This window comes from Mauremys reevesii, linkage group 1 (genome assembly GCF_016161935.1).
Source record: "Mauremys reevesii isolate NIE-2019 linkage group 1, ASM1616193v1, whole genome shotgun sequence".
Classification (NCBI taxonomy): Eukaryota; Metazoa; Chordata; order Testudines; family Geoemydidae; genus Mauremys; species Mauremys reevesii.
This window is the reverse complement of record NC_052623.1, coordinates 253,399,016-253,420,017: the sequence shown is the minus strand read 5'-3', so window position 1 is coordinate 253,420,017 and position 21,002 is coordinate 253,399,016. Positions and strand designations below refer to the sequence as shown.

At 40.8% G+C, this 21,002-nt stretch overlaps 1 protein-coding gene across 8 annotated transcripts in view; it reads left to right on the top strand.

Moving 5' to 3' along the window:
• The window catches only part of CAPRIN2 (caprin family member 2), a 59,014-nt gene that overhangs the window by 14,860 nt on the left and 23,152 nt on the right, over nt 1-21,002 (top strand). For 6 of the 8 annotated variants that reach the window (XM_039490809.1, XM_039490826.1, XM_039490800.1 and 3 more), the window contains exons 6-11: nt 3,118-3,200; nt 11,324-11,488; nt 12,222-12,265; nt 14,007-15,083; nt 16,021-16,062; nt 16,448-16,567. In XM_039490809.1, coding sequence (XP_039346743.1) covers nt 3,118-3,200; nt 11,324-11,488; nt 12,222-12,265; nt 14,007-15,083; nt 16,021-16,062; nt 16,448-16,567 — 1,531 coding nt within the window. The remainder of the gene's footprint in view (nt 1-3,117; nt 3,201-11,323; nt 11,489-12,221; nt 12,266-14,006; nt 15,084-16,020; nt 16,063-16,447; nt 16,568-21,002) is intronic. The other 2 variants (XM_039490817.1, XM_039490835.1) reach the window with 2 other exon arrangements.

Here is a 21,002-nt window from a genome sequence, read left to right as displayed (position 1 = left end):
ACTCAGGGCAGACTGCAAGAAATACGGCATCCCAAACTGGTGGTTTATTCTAGAATTAGATTCACCAGGCCAGTAACAAAAGAGCTTCTGTAATACCACACTGGTTAACAAGAAGCCAAACACCGTCCCATTCAGGCATTCCAGCCTTTGGCTCCCATTCAGACAACCAAGTCAATATAGTGGGAGGTTACTGAAAACCTATTCACCATATTTAAAGTTCTACCAATCTCAAAGGATCAGACATTTACCCTCAGATCAACATATGTCTCAGATCTTGCCCAGATATCACACTGTCAGCCAATCCTTAAACTAAAGATTTATTAATAAAGTTATTGAATGGTTAAGAAATCATATACCTACAAGTTTTTTCCCAGTGTTGATAGCTTAGGATCATAACATTTATAGCTGCTGGCTTGTAAGTCTCTCCAAAATTATCCCAAAGGTCAGAATCCAAATGCAGCTTAGATGTAAAGTCTGATAGTCTTTCTGTACATTTTCCAGGGTATTCCAGATAACTATTTGGAAGATCAGTCCTTCAGCTCAAACTTCCCCTGTTCAAAAGTTCAGCAGACTACAGATGAAAGGGTCAGGCCTGAGTCTTCTCTTTTATAACTCAAGGAGGCTGACAATATGCCTCTCAAATTTTCACAGCAGGGATTTCTTCCAAGGAAGAATAGGCAATGCAGATAGTTTGTGGACCTTTGCTCTGACGCTAATCTTGTATTTCCCTATGCATATACAAGTTAACTAGTTACACTTACTTACGTAAGACAATTAGCCGTCCTCCATTATAACATAGTTAAGCTGAAGACAATGTAGATAACTTCCTGCAGTGTCTCATCTTTGGTCTTGACGCTAACTGAACACAGTTGCATACATAATGTTAGGCAATTAATGTTAGTTGTATTGTTAAACTTCTAACAGGATATAGGTAAACAAATACATTTGGTTTCTATTACCACAAATGAATGGGATAATGATTGCTGGTCTAGTTCATCTCTTTGAAATTCACATAAATGAATTGTCCTGATACAATTGCAATGCATGTTAAATTAGGGTCATACACAACTTGGCTGGTCTGCCAGTGTTACAGCTTGAGTCACCAATAGTGTAATGCACAAGTGCAATCACTTTAGCTGTTAAATTGTTTGGTAACAGTTCTTCAAGATGTGGTGCACATGTCCCTTAAATGACACACCTGCCTATCCCTCTACATTGGAGTTCCAATAAAGATCTGAGGTGAAGCTAGGGCCAGCATTGCCCTTTATACCTGCACTCAGTGATGTGTGGCAGCAGGGGGAGCTTGAGCCATACAACAGGTATGGCTGGAAAACATTTCTGATGACTGGGTGTACAGACACCCAGAGTGGAATGGACATGTACAACCCACCTTGGAGAATAAGTTACTCCACAGGTTAGTGATTTTTTTTTTTCCCCGCAGGGCTCAAAGTTTAAGTTGACAAATTGCTGAAGAGGTGCATGCATTCTGATCCCCAGTGGTGCAAGTTGCTTGTAACTGGTCCTACTACACCATGCCCTTCAGTCTTTCCAGTCTGACAGTACGATGAAGTGCTAATATTGGGAGTACTTCCCACTGTAATATACTTTCACCAAGCAGGCCAGGTGGTGGTTCTGAGTGGCACTTCTGCCCCTTTTCTTCAGGAAGAAGTGCACAAGTGTCATAAATGTGTGTTCCCTGAGGAAGGGAATGGTGTTCCCTTCTGTATTCGTGGAATGAGGCAGTAGATCTTTGTTCCATGAAGCCCAAAGAGGTATTAAGGGCCCAAAATTATTGGCTTTATCTTCGGTATCAGCGCTGGTTATCAGCTGCAAATGCAAGCAGCAGGCTAAAGAATGTGGTTGCTGCTTTGGCATTAAAATCATTAATCCAGGTACACCAAGGTCTGACATTTTAGTATTTGAAGGCCACAAGGCTATTTCTGGCCTCCTTTATTCACTGTCTAGAGCACTGACCAATATTGACATTATGCCACTTTATCTATTAGTATGGTCCTGCTACATATTTGGCTGACCTTAGCACAATACTACCTATGCAGTTTTGTAAGGGGCCCAGTCCTTATTGTACTGTACAGCTGGAAGTGATGCTACTCTTGCTGCTGCTTACTCAGATAGCAAGTTCACCAAAAATCTTGCTGATCAAAATGTGCAGTTTGTATTTAGGCTACTGAATTCTTTAAGTACTTTCACAGTTAAAATAGGCTTCTTTCAGCAAGAGACTAAACCTATTCTGTGGCTTTTCATACTAATTTGTTTACCTTAATGGGATGGTGGGTATAGAATGACTAGAATCTTTCGAAACAGTTACTATTAAAACTAATTGTCAGATTACACTTAGAAATTTAATATACTTTTGTATCTTAATGTCAGACTAAACCAACTGATTGGTTAAGTGCTAGGTTAGTGCTAAATATTGAGAATGTAACGTGAGCCTTTTGAAGGCATTATATCTTAACTTCAAGGTCTCTAGCCCATACTTTGATATGAGGTAGGGAGAAAATATCTTCTTACAAACCTGCTTCAAATGACTTTGTTCATATAAACCTAAACGTGGCTGGCCACAGGTCTATAAGATGTACCTTAAGAATAATCTGCAGCAATATTTTGGATAAAGCAACTCCTTATCATAAACGCTTTATGCGTTCCACATCTTGAATTCACAGAACACATACTCATCTGGTCAAATGGCTAAATATTGAATGAAACGATTGTTTGGGCTTGAGTCTTGTCAAGTGGATTATAGAGGTTTCAAACTACTGTTGACCGTTAGTGGCAAAATGCTAAACTAAAACCATATCCAGGGTCCTAAAACCACCAACAGAAGTGTTTAGAGTTGTCCAACTTTGTAACATTGTACTAACGGAAGAGAGCTTATTGAAATAAAGAATTCTGTTAGTGGGGCTGCTGTCCTAGGTAAACCATGCATAGTACCCCTTTTAAAATTAAAAGGCACTAATGGTGATTGCATTAAAAGAATGGCCCTGACTTTAACCTTGTTCCTAAAGAAAAGAAACAGAACTGCTGGAGACTACAAATTATCATAGGCAGAAAAATGCTAAAACATTTCTCTGGTCTTAACTTTTCCTTTTTGGCTTCAAGTGTTGAAGACCAGATGGAGCAATCATCACTCTACTTTTGGGATCTTCTAGAAGGCAGTGAGAAAGCTGTGGTTGGAACAACATGTAAGTTCTTGGCTATTTGGGTGGGGAGATAGATGACATTGATTTCTACACTTATTCCCATGTAAACATATAATGTAACATACTTAGCATTTTGTAAGATGCTGTACAAATGAACATACTTGAAGGTCTCATACTGAGTACTGTGCATACTTCCCTGGAATGCTTCATCTTAAAGGACTGAGATTTGTAATGATCAGTTAATCTGTATATTAAGTGTAGGGCCAGTTCATACAACATAGTGGCATGCTTTCTACTGGAGAAGAGGACCATTTTCTCAGTACTGATGGTTTAAAAGCTGTGGCTTGTATGCATGTTGGCTTTATTTTAGAATATTATGCAATAGTAGCCATGCATCACTTCTGAAGTAATCTAGCAGACAGAACTAAACCCTTCAGTCTGATAACACTTGCATTTTTATTGCAAAGGAGATTGATCAGTGAGTTAATTCTGGAACCCTAACCCCAAACTCTTCTGGATTGGGTGTAATTGCACTTCCACTGGCCCCCGCATGCTTGGTGAAGATCCACTGCTGAAGACTTGCAGCATAGGGATGTAAGCAGATAAGGAGAGAAACTTTTAACATTTTATCAAAGTAAAGTTTAGCCTTTCCCTTTCTTGTCAGAATAATTATTAGCACATGCTGTAGCTGATATCAACACCTTCAAAAGTGCTGTTTCATCTCTGACGTCTTGAAATTTCCTCAATCTGTGGATGCATTGAAGGCTGCAAAATCTAATTCTTTGAGTGATTGCATAGTCTGACTGGTGCCGGAGCATTTTCTCTAGCGGTATCCATCTGATTGGCCACGTATGGCCCCTGCTTTTCTTCATGCCTGGAGTCAAGAGTATAAAGGATGAAGCCTCCCTGCTCTCGTTCAGTTTCTTCTTACTGTTGGCAGTCAGCTTGTTGCTGTAATTAAGTACAGTTGAGCCTTTAAATTTGTACGTAATTAGTATATAACTGTACATAGTGGTACTCATTTTTCATTCAGTTTGACGTTTGTTATTTTTCAGTCCAATATCTTTTAATTCTCAAATCCAGATGGGGTGTCAGGCCCATTCTAGACTTTAAGACACTAAACAGATGCAGCAAAAAGTTGAAGTTCCATATGGATTTTCTTGTCAGTTATCCGTGCTCTAGATCTGGGAGAATGGAGTGCTGCTCTTAACTTACAGGATGCTTACTTCCATGTGGCACTCTACCTGGGTCACAGAAGGTTTCTAAAGTTCATGGTAGGAGAAGGTCATTACCAGTTCGCCATACTCCCTTTCAGGCGATTGTTGGCATTTAGGGTTTTCATGTAGTGCAGGGGTCAGCCAAAGGCGGCACGCAAGCTGATTTACCGTGGTCCCCCAGCTGCCGGCCTGGGATCCCCTAGCTGCCGGCCCCACTCAGCCTGATGCCAGTCTGGGTTTCCATCTGCTGGCCTCTGTAAATGTAAAAGTGGCATGCGAAACCTTAAATTACTGAAAATAAATGAAGACTTGGCACACTACTTCTGAAAGGTTGCCGACCCCTGATGTAGTGCATGGTGGTAGTGGCACTTACCTCTGGATTTGGGACATCCCATTATATCCATACCCAGGTGATTGGTTCAAATGGGACCACTCCAGTCAGCAAGTGGAGAGCAACATTCATCAAATCCTCCATTTCTTCAGCTGCTTAGACTTGATGATCCAGCAGGGAAATAATTCATTGACCATCCTAGATTCTCCTTCGGCCAGGGTATACCTGCCCCAAACTCAGTTTTTTGACGCTCTAGGACCCTTTTGTGGCTACTTGAAGGCTACACGGTACGGAACAGCCTCAGGCTCTTGGGGGAATATGGTTGCTTTTATGTATGTGATAAAAATGTCAGGTTCCATCTCTGATGTATGCGGATGTGGGTAAAGTGAGTTTATCACCTGAACATTTTTGTATGCATCCCAGCCAGTGTGGTGGTGGTCCTGGGTTGATGGATGAATCAGGACTGTGGCGGGTGGGCCTATTCTCACCAACTCTCCCTTTTATGACTTTAGTAGCAAATGCTTCTGCTGTGGGGTGGGAAGCATATGTGGGAGAGCTGCAACCTCAGGACATTTGGTCGGTTCAAGAACATTTGTGTAACCTGGCCTCCTGAACTGCATGCAGTTTTCCAAATGTCAGCAGTTCCTACTACATTCATGGCGAGGCCATACAGGTGCTCAGACATGGCAGCTGTTTTATGTAAGTGAGTAGGGGGATACAGGTCAAAGACTGCCTCCTGACACAGGTTAAGCAGTGGAATTTCTGCATAAGGAATTGTATAATTCTCAAGGCTTCACATGTTTTAGGAAATCAGAGTAGCCTGGCAGATCATCTAGGTAGATTGTTCAGTCTAGATCACAAGTGGTCTCTCAAGCCAAGAATGTTAAGGTCTCTTTTGAATGGGGGTGGAATTTCTATGGTGGATCTGTTTGCAAAACAGCAGAACAGGAAAATGCCTCCATTTCTATTGCAGAACAGATCAGTCAGGCTTCCATCTCAGATGCTTGTGTTTCCATGGAATGATGATCTTCTGTATGCTTACCTACCAATACCTCTTATTTCCAGAGTGGTATTAACTCAAACAAGATTGAGGCAGGGGGATCCTCAGAGCCCAGCCTGGGAAGAACAACCCTGGTACTTGAGTTTGTGCAGGCAGTCTATCAAAGCTCCCTTACTTTTGCTGCTAGCCAGGGACTTTATCTTCTAGAATCGTGGTCAGGTGTTGCATCTGAACCCACAAGTGCTTTACTTCATGACTGGTTTCTCTCTGACTAATCCCAGAAGGAGCATACTGTTCAGCAGCAGTCTGGAATATTCTGCTTAATAGTAAAAAAACCTTCCACGAGCTACTTGCTTTAGAAAGTGGAAATGTCTACATCTGGGCCGCTCACCACAATGTGTCCTACAGTTTGCAATCCAGAAAATATTGGGCTAAGTCTGGCACAGTGGTTCTTAAACTCTTGTATTGGTGACTTTTCACACCGCAAGTCTGAGTGCAACCCCCGTTGTAAATTAAAAACACATTTTTTTAAATACTCAATATTATAAATGTTGGAGGCAAAGCGGACTTTGGGGTGGAGGCTGACAGCCTGCAATCCCCAAGTAATAACCTTGCAACCCCTTCAGGGATCACAGTCCCCAGTTTGAGAACCCCTGGTCTAGCAGTCAGTTCAGTCAAAATGTATTCGGTTTCAATTTTTGCATTTCACCCTTGCATTGCTAGAAGGACTGTTTCCACTGATCCCATGGCAACCAGATTCCTGAGGATTGGCTATCTGGATCCAACTCTGTCATGTGACATGAGTTTAGTTTTTTTAGCTCTTTTATAGGGCCTCTATTTGAGCATTTATCTTGTTTGATTTGCATATTTTGGATAAGGTGGCTGCCTTAGTAGCCATTACATCAGGAGTGGGGGAATTGCATGCTATGGTTACTGAGCCTCCACAAGGGCAAGGCACAGCTTAGGTCTCACTCCAAATTCGTATCCAAAGCTTTTTTTCCTTGGACATCCATCTCACTCAGTATAGCTCTGGCTTTTTATCTGAATAGGAAGCAGCGCCGAAAAGAAATCTGAAAGGGTTTTGTTCTTGGTAGAGAGAATAAGACATCCTGAAGACATCAACCTTTTTTTAATGGGTTACCAGCCACATTTCCATGTCTTGCACTTCCAAAGATCTGAGCACTCCTGAAATATTTATTGCATTGAACTGAGCACATGCAATATTTACTGCATGTGTGGGAAATGTTCCTATTGACACTTGAGGGTAGCAACCCAGACCTCCGTATGTACTTTTGCGAGACATTTACATAATTACGACTGCATCAAGAGACAAAATGAATGTAGGGAAAGTAGTCCTACAGTAATTCTTCAGATGCGACTCCTGGCCCCACCTCCATCAAAAACCACTTGGAGTCACAGTGGAATGGACATATATGCAGTTACTTGGAGAAAAATTTACCCTCTAGTAACTGTTCTTTGGGATGTTACATATGCCCATTCTGCAACCCACCCTTTGATGCTTTCTTGGGGTGTCCAGAACTGTATGTCACTTGGTTCCTGCTCTGCCTCAGAGAGAGAGAGGTTTGTTGATGCTAAACTGCTTGTGACTGCTTACCTGACACTCCAGTCTGTTAGCCAGACAAACTTCTCAGGACTCTGCCAGCCTTTACTTGGCCTTGCTGGTAACACTTGGTGCACTTCATTCCCAACCCCCACCCCCTTGAAGAGTGTTGTCCTGCATTATGCAGCCCATCACTGCACACTCACAAATTTCCAAATCTGTAGTATGCACACCAGCCTATTAGCTCATCTGAGGATTCACACTTTAATATATTCTGTGCTGAGATTAACTTGCAATACAACCAATAAGTTATTAATAAAGAATGGATTGAAGTGATAATAGAAACAGACTGGATGTTTACAAATAAAACACAAGTATAACATGCTTTCTATTGACTAAAACATAAGCTACAATCTTTGTCTGTCAACTTCTTACTGAAAACCTCCTCAGCATTGTGCCCTAAGAGCCAGGATTCCGCTACCATAGATACAAAAAGCATTGCTTGTTATGCTCCCTCAGTGAGGGATAATCTCAATGCCTTTCCCCCTCTTATAGTCCAGTAAACCTTTGAAATGTATCCCTTTGAAGTATACCACCAGACAAAGTTCCTCTCCCCTGCTGTTCTTTGGGGTGCAGATGCCACCTTGTCTGCTGCTCTTGTTATCCTTCTGTTAACTTGCATTTTCTGTTGACTCAGTATGCAAATATAATTCCCATTGTCTCTGGCTAACCCTGTGCCATTTGCATTCAAGACTTGAAGAGACGGGCAAGTCAATATTCCTTTGCCTGGGAAACCCTTATTAACCCTGCCTGGCTTACACATCTCATCCATGTATATCACAATGATCATGACCAGCATGATAGTTTTTTGTTGTTGTTGATATATTACATGACCACCTTTGTCAAATACCATAACAATGTGTTAAGAGATGTCATTACATGCTAGTGAACCCTCTTCCTGGAGGGCATTGAGGGCTCTTAAGGTCATACCCTTTACCTCTGCATTGTAGTCTTATCGTATTAGAAGTGAGGAAAGATATCTTCTGTTTATTACTTAAACTCTAATAACTTTCCACACATTTTTATTCTTTTCCTGAAGTTGCTGTGTCCATTAATCATACAATCCTAGACGAAGTGCAAGCTGGATTTTGATCTGCCAACAGACTCTTGCATAGTTTACATTGTTGAAGCTGGCAGCTCCTCCTCCTCATTCTTGCCGACACTAGAGCACAGAATCCTCTTGGACTTACTTTATGCAGGTTGCTCTGGCTCTCCTGTCAGTGTCACTTATTTCATCACTTGTTGTCTGACTGCTGTGCACCAAGACCCCCTCCTGAGGTTCAGTTCTTGACACTTGGCTTTTCTGTGTTCTTGGTCACTATCTTGGCTCATAGCCTCACCTAATGTATTGTTATATAGATAAATCTAACTGTTATCCAAGGACCTCTTGATGCAACTAGCAGAGGGCACAGGTATACATGGAGGTTCAGAGATCCCTTGGATTGCCCAAAAGGGGTTTATATAAGCTCTATGCTGAAAGCAAATTATGCTGGTTGTCATAATTGCAAGATAACTTCAGATATCTTCTGTACATTTGTCTTTATACTGAAAATTATATTCTCTAGGACTTGTAGTTAAAGGTAGCATGTATTAGACAAACTTCTCCAGGCAAGAGGTGTGGGAGAGACGCATCTCCTTGGTGGGCCATTATGTATTATGTCTCAAAATAGAAATCTCTTAGCGTATCAGGTCAAATGCTAATGAAGAGTTTCTGAAGACTTCAGAAAACTACCCAGAAGAGGTAAGCAGTGGCGGGAGGGTAGGGAGGACCTTATTTTGCAAGTGAAGATTAAAAGGCCTGGTCTGGTATATTTAGGGTACAGATTCACCCCCAGGTACCCTTCAGTCTGTGAGGGCAAGCTGCCAGTGGGCTTGATCTTATGAAAGCAGATCTCAACTGACCTGGCTGAAAATTTATGGGAAAAGGACTGTATGGATAAGCTATCCTGTAGGAAATAGGAATGTCTTGTGAGTTAAGTTTAGGCTCTAGACATTTATGTAACTTCAATATTTACTGTCATTTGAATCTCTGTTCTTTGATAAACTTATTCTTGTTTTCACTATATATGTGTAGTATGTTAAGTGGAAGGGTAATTCTGAGTTTGAACTATTTCTTTGAGAGTAGTGAATCTGCAAGTTCTTTGAGAATTCAGTGGCACAGGAGCTGGGCAATGCAGAGGAATACCTGGTGTGCCTATTGTTACCTTGTACGCAGAGAATGAGGTCTACAGAGGCCTGGGAAGGTAGTGCTTGTGTTGCCAGAAGCTGGTGGAGTCACGGAGCTAATCTACAGCTCACACAGACTAGACTTTCTCACACGATGAATAGGGGGTAGCAAGGTGCCTCACAACCTTGTGTATCCCTGTGAAGCATCACACTAGGGCCACAGGCTTGACTAAGAAGCTTTCTCAGCTTCATCTAAATGTCTAGGCAGAGAAGCATTTGTGTGAGTGCTCCTTTTGACTACATGATCTCCAGCTCCTCCTTGGAACTTACTTGCCTCCTGTCCATTACTATTGTCATTGACTCTGAGCTTTCCTTATGACGACCTGCCTCTTGCCACTTCCACAGTGTTGCCTGTGAATGTTGCCTTAATTCCCAACTCTTCTGAAACCCTTTCTCATACATGTCTCTCTTGATTTTTGTGTAAGAAAGCAAATGGCACAATTCTACAAACTAGAGTAGAGAGGGCTGAGACTTCAAAGCAACACACTATGCATCTTTTTTCCCCTGTTGGAGCTTTCCTTCATGATCGTGTTAACGTTTGTCTTGACTTCAAAAAACTACAGCCTAATATACCTGTGCTCTTCTCATTGCTATTCCTTTTTCTTGTCTAGTACTCATCTTCACTTCTCACTCTTACCACTACTAGACTTGCAGAGAAATCTTTACCTGCTACACTGTCTAAAACATCCTAATAAATGGCATCATTCTGAATACCATCTGAAAATATCTTCTCCTTTACCTACATGTAACTTCTGTGACTCAGTAATGTATTAGTTTTGCGCAATTTGTGATGACTCTTCTAAAAGACTATAGAAGTTTTTGCCTTTGGGATTGGGTTAGACCAGTGGTCACCAACCAGCAGATCACGATCAACTGGTCAATCCTAGAGCTTCTGCCAGTCAATTGCAATCTCTGTTTGCTAAAAGTCCAGCAGTTCCAAGGCAGGCTCCCTGCTTGCCCTGGCCCCATGCTGCTCCCGGAAGCGGCTGGCATGTCTGTGCCCCTGGGGGGCAGCAGCAGCACCAGGTGGCTCTGCACTGCTGCTGCCCTGTCCCCCCAGTGCAGACTCTACAGCTCCCATTGGCTAGGAGCTGCAGGGATGGGGGCAGCTGGGTCATCATTCCCGGCCACTGGGAGCTGTGGAGTAGGCGCTGGGAGGGTGGGCGGGGAGCTGGGGCAGCAATAGCATGCAGAGCCGCCTCTCCCCCCCCCCCCAGGCTGCAGAGACATGCCAGCCACTTCTGGAAGTGGCGTGGGGTCAGAGCAGGCAGGGAGCCTTCCTTACCCTGCTGCACCGCCGCCTGTGGTGAGCACCTCCCGGCTGGAGCTTGCACCCTCTTCTGCACCCCAGCCCAGAGCCCCCACCTGCACCCAAACTCCCTTCGAGAGCTTGCACTCCTCACTCCCTCCTGCACCCCAACCCCCTGCCCCAGTCTCAGCCAAGAGCCTCCACACTCCAAGCCCCTCAGCCCAGAGCCTACCCCCAACCCTCTGCCACAGCCCAATGAAAGTGAGTGAGGGTGGGGGAGAGTGAGTGACAGAGGGAGGGGGGAATGGAGTGGGCAGGACCTTGGGATAGGGAGAGGGTAAATCCTGGGTTGGTTTTAAATTCAAAAAGTGATCTTAGGCATAAAGATTGGAGACCACTGGGTTTAGACACTGCCGTTTAATTATAAAGAAGCTTCCAAGGACATATCTTCAGACTGTAAGATGTGAATACTTTTTTTAACCTGTGACTTGCCTATCAAACACTTTCTTTTATCTCTTCAGATAAACATATGAAGGAGCTGTTATCCAAACTCTTAAACTCTGGATATTTTGAAAATATTCCTGTGCCTCGCAACATGCAAATAAAAGAGGAATTGGAAGAGGAAGTAATAAGAAAATCTGAGAGAACAAGACCATTGCCAAAAGGAGAGTCTGTCAAAGAGCCAGGTTGAGTATATGTTTCCAAGTGTAATTCCTGATCCATGTTAAGATAAGCTTCTCAAAAAATTGAGTGTCTAGATACCTTGAATAGCTTAGTTCTATAAACTTAATCATACTGCAAGCATGCAGAAGCTTAACTGAGTGGGGTTTATTATATTTTATTTATTTATTTTGGACAACACTACAGCTAAATTCAGTTGGTATATCAGCAACTGAAATATACCATACAAAACTTGCAACAGTATATGTTGGTTTGAACACCCTCTAACACCAGTAAAGAAATGGTTTCACTGATAGTGGTATTGCCTGGGATCAAAAATTCAGTTGAATCTATTTTTCATATCTAACGTAAGCTGTCTGTGCTTTTTGACTACCTCATTGGTGAAGCTGTGGGAAATGCCTGTTGTAGGAAACGTGACTTTTGAGTGCACTATTACAGTGCTTAGGTTATAGATAACTGCAAGGGAATGTTTTTCTGAATCTTTCCTTTTTAACTTGTACTTTTGTTACATTTAACATTTTTACAAAACTGAAGTTTGGAAAGACCTAAGTTTCATGTCATTTCATGTAGAACATAAAATATGATTTTCTAAAACATTTATTCAGATCAGCAATTAATGACTTAACTAATTCATTGTTAAATCAGTAATATTTTTAAGGGACTTTGTTGGGACACTGAAAGGTTTCATGTTTATCTCTGTAATAATCTGAAGCAAATTAATATTATTCTTTTTCCTAGAACCCCTTATGAAGCTTTTGCAGTCTGAGATACAGCCACAAGAGGTAAAATACTGAATTATTTTAACTATTTGATAGAATACATTTTAATTGTGTTAAGTAGTTATGCCTCTGAGTGGTAACTTAATTCTGATATTATAGGAGTCTTAAAATTTATTCTACAAAAGTTGTGAAACACTAGTAAGAAGTTTACCAAAAACTGTTGTCCAGTAAAATTTTAGCCAAGATCTTAGAACCGAAAACCAAACAATGGTCTAGATGTGCTGCTTCCAAAGTAGGAAAAATTAAACTTAAAGCTCTAACTTTTTTTAGTCTTAATCGAAAGGAACATTAACATTCAAGGAATATATGGGGGTAGAATGTAACCCTGTCTGCTAGGGGTTAAGATTGAACAGGAATGGTTTAATACATTTGTTGACTCTTTGGAGCATTTTTATAAATTCAGTGGAAAAACCAAAGCATCCGATTGTGTAGATTCAACTACTTATATCTTTATTCCTGTTTCCAGAAGATGGATTCTCTAGTGCTGCTGCATCAGACAATACACAATTACAAATAAAGGCGCCTTCTAAAGTATTAGGCTCATAATTTTTGTTATCTAGATTTAAAACTATGGCAGAGTTAAGAATGGTGTTCTGGCTATAACAAACTAAAGTAGGGGTCCCTAGATATTGGCTTGGCTATATTAATAGTTAATTGATACAGTAAAATTACTACAGAGTTTGGCCTAACAGACTGTAGACCACAAATGTCCTTTAAATCTGCTTCAGAACTACTAGGCTACTCATACATTTAAATAAGCAGCAGCATCAAGCAGAAACTTTTTTGATATTTAATCCTGAAAAGGGAACCTTTTTGGCAGTTTGTAACCAAGCAACTGGAAATATCAAAGCTTATGCAATGTCTTTGTATCCCAACCTCCCAAACATCTCACCAGAGGGAGTATAACAAATAAAGCAGATTTTTGATAGTATACTAAAACTAAAATTTAGTCTTCTAGACTCCTAATTCTGTGCTGTAACTGGTTAAGCGGACAGAACACAGCCAGTAAGTAGTCATCTTTTTCACATCCAGTTTTTTACTGGCTCGTAGGCCTACAATAGCATAGCTACTATAAGCCTCTGCAAGCTACTTCCAGTTATCTAACTTCCTGGATCTGAGTAGGAATGCACTGAGACTTGTTCTGGTGATTCAAATATATTGTCTCTAGGATTGGGTCATTAGCTATGATCTGAACTTCCAGTAAATAAGAGGTAGTTTATTATGAGCTTTCAAGGGGTCAAGTAAGCCAAAAGAGCAAGATCCTTCATTTTCTTGTTCTTTAATGGAAGAAATAGTATTCACACTGTTCACATCAGGGTGTTTTAGGTGCGATACAGGATGAGGTCAATGCCCTGCAGAAACTACAATTGAATTTTAAACATGGCATGATCATGGATAACAAATAGAGAAACCATGGAATGAGGAAGGACAAGGGTAAGAGCAATAAGATTGTATGGCTACTCAATTTGGGCATGTTCCTAGATGTTTTAGTGTTCAATTGTATTTCATTGTGCTGCTCCTTTCCAACATGCTGGAAAGAGTAACTATTCAGTGTCCACAATATTATAGGATAAAACCATGTCTCTTTGTATTGAAACAAAACAATTCTTCAACTGGCTGCCTGTGTTCTGTCTGTTTTCATTAGGTCACTCAACTACAGAAAGCTTTTTTCCTAACTTAAAAACTGAGCTAAACTCTGGCACCAATGTTTTTTTGAGCCACTAAATTTCTTTGGTCTGTGTAGTTTCTCAACAGGCGCTATTTGCCGGAAGCAGAACGCTCTGTCAAGAAGCCTGAAGAATGTAAACCTTGGGAAGCAGAGTACACCAGAAAGCAAGAACCTCCAAAATCCTGGGAAATGCTTGTTGATTTAGAAGAACAAGAACAGAAGAAGCAGAAGCAGGAATCTCTAAAGCCTTGGGAATCTTGTGGTAGGCATCAGGAACAGAAGAAGCAGGAATCTCCAAAGCTCTGGGAAGCTTGTGTCAGGGAAGAAGAGGGACAGAAGCAGGAGTCTTCGAAGCCCTGGGAAACTAGTGTTAGGGAGGAAGAACAGAAAAAGCAGGAGACTCCAAAGCCTTGGGTAATGCACGTTAGGGAGGAACAGGATTCTCCAAAACCTTGGATAGCAAAAGTTAGGGAAGAGCAGGAACAGAGGAAGCAGGAATCTCCCAGACTATGGGCTGCAAAAGTTCGGGAAGAGCAGGAACAAAGGAAGCAGGACTCTCCAAGACCTTGGGCAACAAAAGTTCAGGAAGAGCCAGACCAAAAGCCAGAATCCCAAAGACCTTGGGTAACCCAAACTAGGGAGGAACCAGAACAAAAAAAGCAGGAACCTGTGAAGCCTTGGGGAACACGTGTTAGGGAGGAACCAGAACAGAAGAAGCAGGAACCTGTGAAGCCTTGGGGAATGCATGGTAGGGAGGAACCAGAACAGAAGAAGCAGGAACCTGTGAAGCCTTGGGTAACCCAAACTAGGGAGGAACCAGAACAAAAGAAGCAGGAACCTGTGAAATCCTGGGAAACACGTGTTAGGGAGGAATCAGAACAAAAGAAGCAGGAACCTGTGAAGTCCTGGGAAGCACGTGTTAGGGAGGAATCAGAACAAAAGAAGCAGGAACCTGTGAAGTCCTGGGAAGCACGTGTTAGGGAGGAATCAGAACGAAAGAAGCAGGACTCTCCAAAAGCTTGGGAAACATCTGACAGGCAGCAGCCAGTATCATCGCAGCAGTTACAGAATACTCCCAAGTCCTGGGGAGCTGCAAGTCTTGTGCCAAAGGAGCAGGTTGGGCCAAAGAAGTTTGATGTGGAACCCAAAGATGTGAGTTGGCATAGGTAGTATTAACTCTCATTAAGTTTATTATAATGTGAGTATTTCAGACTAAAGCAATACAGCAGTCAGGATTTGTAAGAGTTGCATTGTGGAGTTCTGGACTCAGATTTCCATGTCACTCCTGAGTGGGTGAAGTCAGATTTTAACTGATATAGCAAAAATTGGTGCATCTGGAAAGCAAAATGCTCTCCTTGCTGCTTGTATCAACCCCAGTAATACTGCAGTTAGGCCTCAAATTAAAATTACATTTTTGCATAAGGCAGAATAGACTTCATTTAGCTCTTCTGCAGCTGATAGCTCTGTAAATGTCCACTTCCGTTAACACTACAAATCAGCTATGACTCACTCAGACAAGGATCAAATACTTAAAGTACTATGTACAAATAGCATGTCAATACTTTTTTTTAGGCTTTTAACAAAATAACCTTTAAATCTGGGTATTTTTACTTGATCTAGAAGTTAACCAACTTGATGCTTAAGTATGTATTTCCAGATGAATGAATATGCTAAACTACTGTTCTGGAATGTTTTGGAAACTCTAACAAAGTGGTTTGGTTTAGTAATATAGAAAATGCAAGGTTGTGAGGGATCCAACAACATTCCAGCTTAATTTTACATTTCTTCTTCCTCTTCCTCAACTGTGTTCACAAGTAGCAACTTTAACAGCATGGAGAAATCGATACAGTGAATAGATCAGTATCTGGGGAGGCGTACTTCCAAAGTAATATTTAGGCTTGATCTAAATTTTAGTAAGACCATAGATGGAAAATAAAGCGCAACTGAAGTGGCTTGTGCACAGGTATTGTCCAAGTCTACGTCATTCTTTTTAAAGCTGTTGGTGTTTCAATAAATGACTAGATTAAATGGACAAGATCAATGTAAGATCCACACTTTTTTTTTGAAAAGTGGATATTCTTGTATCTAGAGACGGGATCGCAGACAGAAGCATGAATCTGAAGTGAAACGAGTGGGTAACGTAAAACAGTGGGTGATAAAGAATGGGAGTAAGGTTATTTAGCAAATCTTATACACTTATAGTTAAGTTGGTCTTCATAAACACTTTTCACTGTGGTATATTGTAAAGTTGCATGCTTCCACTGGTATGGCTAGTATGGGAGGGGAAAGGCTGACTTTTCCCAGCTGGTAAATCTTTTTAAACATAATGGCATTAATGTTCATAGCTATGTGCATAACTTGACATTGTACTAAAAATAATTCAGAGCAATGTAGCCACTGTAAAGTACTCAAATGTTCTTAGCACTTTAAGATTCATTGGAATGTCTAGTGTTGGTTTAGTTTCTAAAGCTTGTTTGAGATGCTTCCTAATGAGATGGGCCTCTTATTTTATATAGGATGGAAAAACAGATGGATTAAGTGGTGGACATGGCTTTGATGCAGTAAGAAAAAAGGAGGCCCTCCAATCAGTCGGGGAGAGTTTTAAACTACCTAGGAGTCTCCAAAGCAATGTACAGGTGTGCTAGTCAGCCATATCAAACTAAAATGACAGTCCAATATTTAGAGTATACAGAAACTGGGATGTCTTTATAAAGCAGCTGAATGTTTGGTGCACTGCATTAAATGCAGCATACTTCTGTCTAGTTCTTCAAAATCTTGACCTGTGGAGGAGGGAGATGTGTTAACTGCCACATCACTTTAGCCTTATGTACTGGAACTTCAACAGACTTGCAGCTTACTGTCAGACTGCATTACAAAAGAACAGTGATTTAACAGATAAAATGCTGATTCTAAGTTGACAGCATTTCACTAGTAAAATTAATACACTTAAAACAGTGGTCTCAATTCCATAAAGTAAGGATATGAGCATAATATCTGGCATTTATCTGGCTCACAGTGTGAACACTGTATACAAGCTGATCTCTAACCAACACCTGAGGATGAATCAGATAAAATAGAAAGGTGTGGCTTGTGTGCCTATGGTTTAGAAATTAAGTTTTATTCAAGCTTTTTAGAGCATTTGAGAAAATGATCTTTGTTATGAGTTGCTAAGCCAAGAATGAAGAAAACTTGCTTTATAACTAGGGTCTTCCAGGTAGTCGAGAGAAGCCACTACACAAAATTAGCTTGTACAGGTTTTGTATGCTAGCGACATTATAGAAAGAATCTTGTCATTCCCTTGTACACACAAAGAATAAGTTTGACTTAATTCCCCAACTTTTCTGTTTCAGAATATGGATGCTTTGCCAGTGGAGTCATGTAGGTTCATGGAATATAGTTGTAAGCTCTAAGGACTAGATGCATAAATAAAATGGGGGGGGGGGCGGTATAAAGTCCATGAACTATCAGGTTGGGACTGTGGAACTTAAGCACAAAGTCTTAGGCCTAGTTAACATACAGAGTTGTGCAGGTTCAGAGGTATTGGTGTTAAACCATTTCAATTATTGATGCAACTTTGTATGGACACTCTTAAATTGATTTTCGGTTTGATGTGTTGGTTTAACCTGCACTTGTAAACTTACCCTAAATATAAGTCAGATGACCACCTGTATGTCTACACAGTGGCTGGAAGGGTACTTTGCAGTGTGTGTTGGCAGACGTGCTCGCTTTGCTCAATCTGGCGTGCTAAAAATACCAATATGGCTGCAGGAATTTAGGCTAGCTGCCTGAGTGCAGTCACACTGGAACCCCTGGATATGTAGTGGGCTGCCAGTTAAGCTGCCACTTGTGCCACCACAGCTGCTCCTATTTCTAGCATGCTGGCCTGAGTGAAGCTAGCACATCTGTCTACCTATGTTGGGAAGCGCGCTCTCAGCTGGTGTGAAGGCATGCCCTTAATCTGAACATTGTATAGGCTGAATGGACAAATACTGAGGATGAATATTACTTGTGTAGGCATGCACTTAGTGTTGGCAAAATATTGAAAGCTTTAACTGAAAAATAAGTAATTTAGGTATACCAAAGGCTAAACTAGGATTGTGTTCTGGATCCAAGTGCTTAAGTTGTAAAATAGGAGGTCTTCAGTAAAAGCAAAACTGACTTGAAGTTTTTTTAAAAGGAAAACAAACTTAAAACCCTTTGTTTTAATTGAAATAAGCTGTCTTCACATCAAACTCTCCTCTGACTAAGAATACATATGAAACTTCAAGTCAAAACAAGTTTTTATTCAACATTTGAGAGCAGGTGGTAAAATCAGACTTACAGTCGAAATTATTTCAGCTTCAGTTATGGCTTTCACTACTGCTTGCTGAAGAACACATAGTAAGTCCACTAGTCAGTCCCATAATGCCAGATGCCATGTCTAATCCCAAATCAGGAAGTAAACGTAGTTTAGAATCAATCTCAAGCATACACTTTGACCAATAGCATCACTTGGATGTATAGGCATATCTCCTTCTACCCATTGACTGCTCTTGAAGTACTGCATCATCACCTGTACAAATCTAAAAACATGTTTAGAAAAGGCACCATGCAGCATGTGAGATGCTAAATAGTGTGGTACCTTCAAAATATCCTAGTCTGTAGGTATTCTCATCTCCTCTAGTTTGAAATGCTGAGGAATGACAAGCAGTGAACGTTGTGGGCTATCTTTCCTACTATGTAAATCATCATCCAGTTGGTATGCAGAACTGTGCTGTATGATCATGCATTCAAATATTCTTAAATGTATGCAGTTATGGGAAATATCTAATATACTATTGCACTGTGAAGGTAGTTTTTATGTCTGTAAGACAAGACTGGAATACTGGATGGTACAGTTCCTTGTGCCATGAATTATGTATGATCTGGCATAGATCATTGTTTGTTTTTGGTGCTTAATCCCTGAAGCTTGAGTTTTCAGATATTTTTGTTTTTTAATGAAATTTACTACATCTTTTAAAAGAAGAATCCTTTGATTGCAAAGTCCTTAGACAAGGGGTTGGTCTGTGCTCACATTGCTAAGGCAATTGGTTGGTATTTTATTCTCAAGCCTCTCCAGAAAAGGGGATGAAGAGGCTTGGGGTGGGGATAAGGATTCCAAGTGACCCTTCCCTGAATATTTGTGAAAATCACTTGGTGGTGGCAGCAATATCTGTTTTAACCTAAGCTGGTAGAAGATAAGCGTAGGGGTCTTTCATGTGGGTCCCCACATCGATATCTGAGTTCAGATTTGAGGGGGTATAGCAACTGCCAGGGTATCAACCAAGGCTGGATTTAAACAAGTGATTTTAAAGGTGAAAGAATCAGTATTCAACCACCATGAGCATGCTGTGGTGGTTCTGTGTATTTGCATTTTAGTAGGAATAGCTGGAGTGTGGCAGGGAAGGAACATGCTTTTAACCAATCAGCTGTTGCATCCAATAGTGAATTTATTGTTTTGCACTATTTGCTTTTGTAACTGGTCTGTTTAATAGCCCTCTTGATTGTCAGAGGACCTAAAAGCAACCTGTAGGTACCTGCAGCTTCCTAATCAGATCTTGGACTGAAAATTGAACAGGGTATTGGTTTCAGAATGGGAATTAAATAAGCTTCAGTGTAATAAAGACCTGAGTTTTCATTAACAGGCCACTTGTTAGATTTGGATCTGGTGTTTAGTTCAGCTACAAATTAACAGGAAAGTTCCCAGTTAGTATTGCTGGCCATTTGGAGAGCAATAGTGAGAGTTAAAGATCCTGGGGAAGCCGTTTCTTCAAAAACGGCAGGCTTTTACTACATTACTTTAAAGTGAGGCTAGGCACAAAGAGTAGTAGGTCTTAAAGTCTGAACTGTCAGAACTCCTGTATCTTCAGGGGAAGGTACATGAGGCCTCTTTCTAGGGGTATATAGCAGTACATAGCTAGTCTAAACTCTTGAGCATATTGGAGACATAGTTGGGCTGCAGCATTCAAAGTACTTTTCTCTAGTGCTTAGACTCCGATGCTCATGTTATAACCTTGAGACTTTTCTAATGAAATGTTAGTGACTAGTTTAGTAGTGTTCAAAGAAGAAACACAAGTAAGATAGCTGTGAACATTTGTGGTCTGGGGAAGGAGCCCCACTTTGTAAGCTAAAGGAGCCTGTGAAAATTGATAGGCACAACTTAAACTTAGTTTTTTGATGGCAGACTGGACAAATTGCAATCACATGGGGACCAAATTTCCTTCTGGAGTGAATCATCCTAGCCGCTTCTGTAGTGGTATTCTGGAGCACTGCTTATGCTCAGTTTATTACTACAAAAAGTGATTAATAGGCTGTAGCATCAGAATTGTGAATACACACTTGCCTTCATGAGGTGCAAACCACATGACCATGTAGGATCTTTTAATGCCTGTCTTGTCACTTGAATTGATATACATTTTACTTAACTTTGCTAACCACCATATCATTTACACCTAAGACGAAAGAAGCCTGGTATATTCTGGAGGAAGTTGTTCCTCAGGCAGATTACATCTGACAATAAAGACAACTTTGTAAAAGGAACATGCAAGGACTGACTTCATTTTTATTTATTTTTACTTTTATTTTTTATATATGAAATGAAGTCACAGTCGGGGGGGGTGTACATACACATACACACACTTAAACTAGATTTAAATCAACTTCATCTCCTCCTCCATTGGCATTCAGTATCAGAGGAAACACATTATTGCAGCATAATATAAGACTATATCCTGACAAGTATAAGCAAGAGTGCAAAAATGGTGGTTGATATTGTACATTCCAAGTTCATGGCGCTACTTAAAAGCTAACTATAATTGCCAAAAGCTTTTCAGCTACTGTTTTATTAGACCACTTAAATTGAAGTCTTGTCTTGAAGTAGCTCAAAGTATTTGCAAACAATTTACTGTAAAAGTTTTTATAATCTCCATTTCAGTTGGCATGGTAGTACTGCAACAATCTGGAACTTTACTACAAACTTTTTTGAGGTGGGGGAAGGGGGAGAGGGGAAGCTTTTTAGAAAACCTCTTGCAACCTCCCTCATAGTCCTCCAAA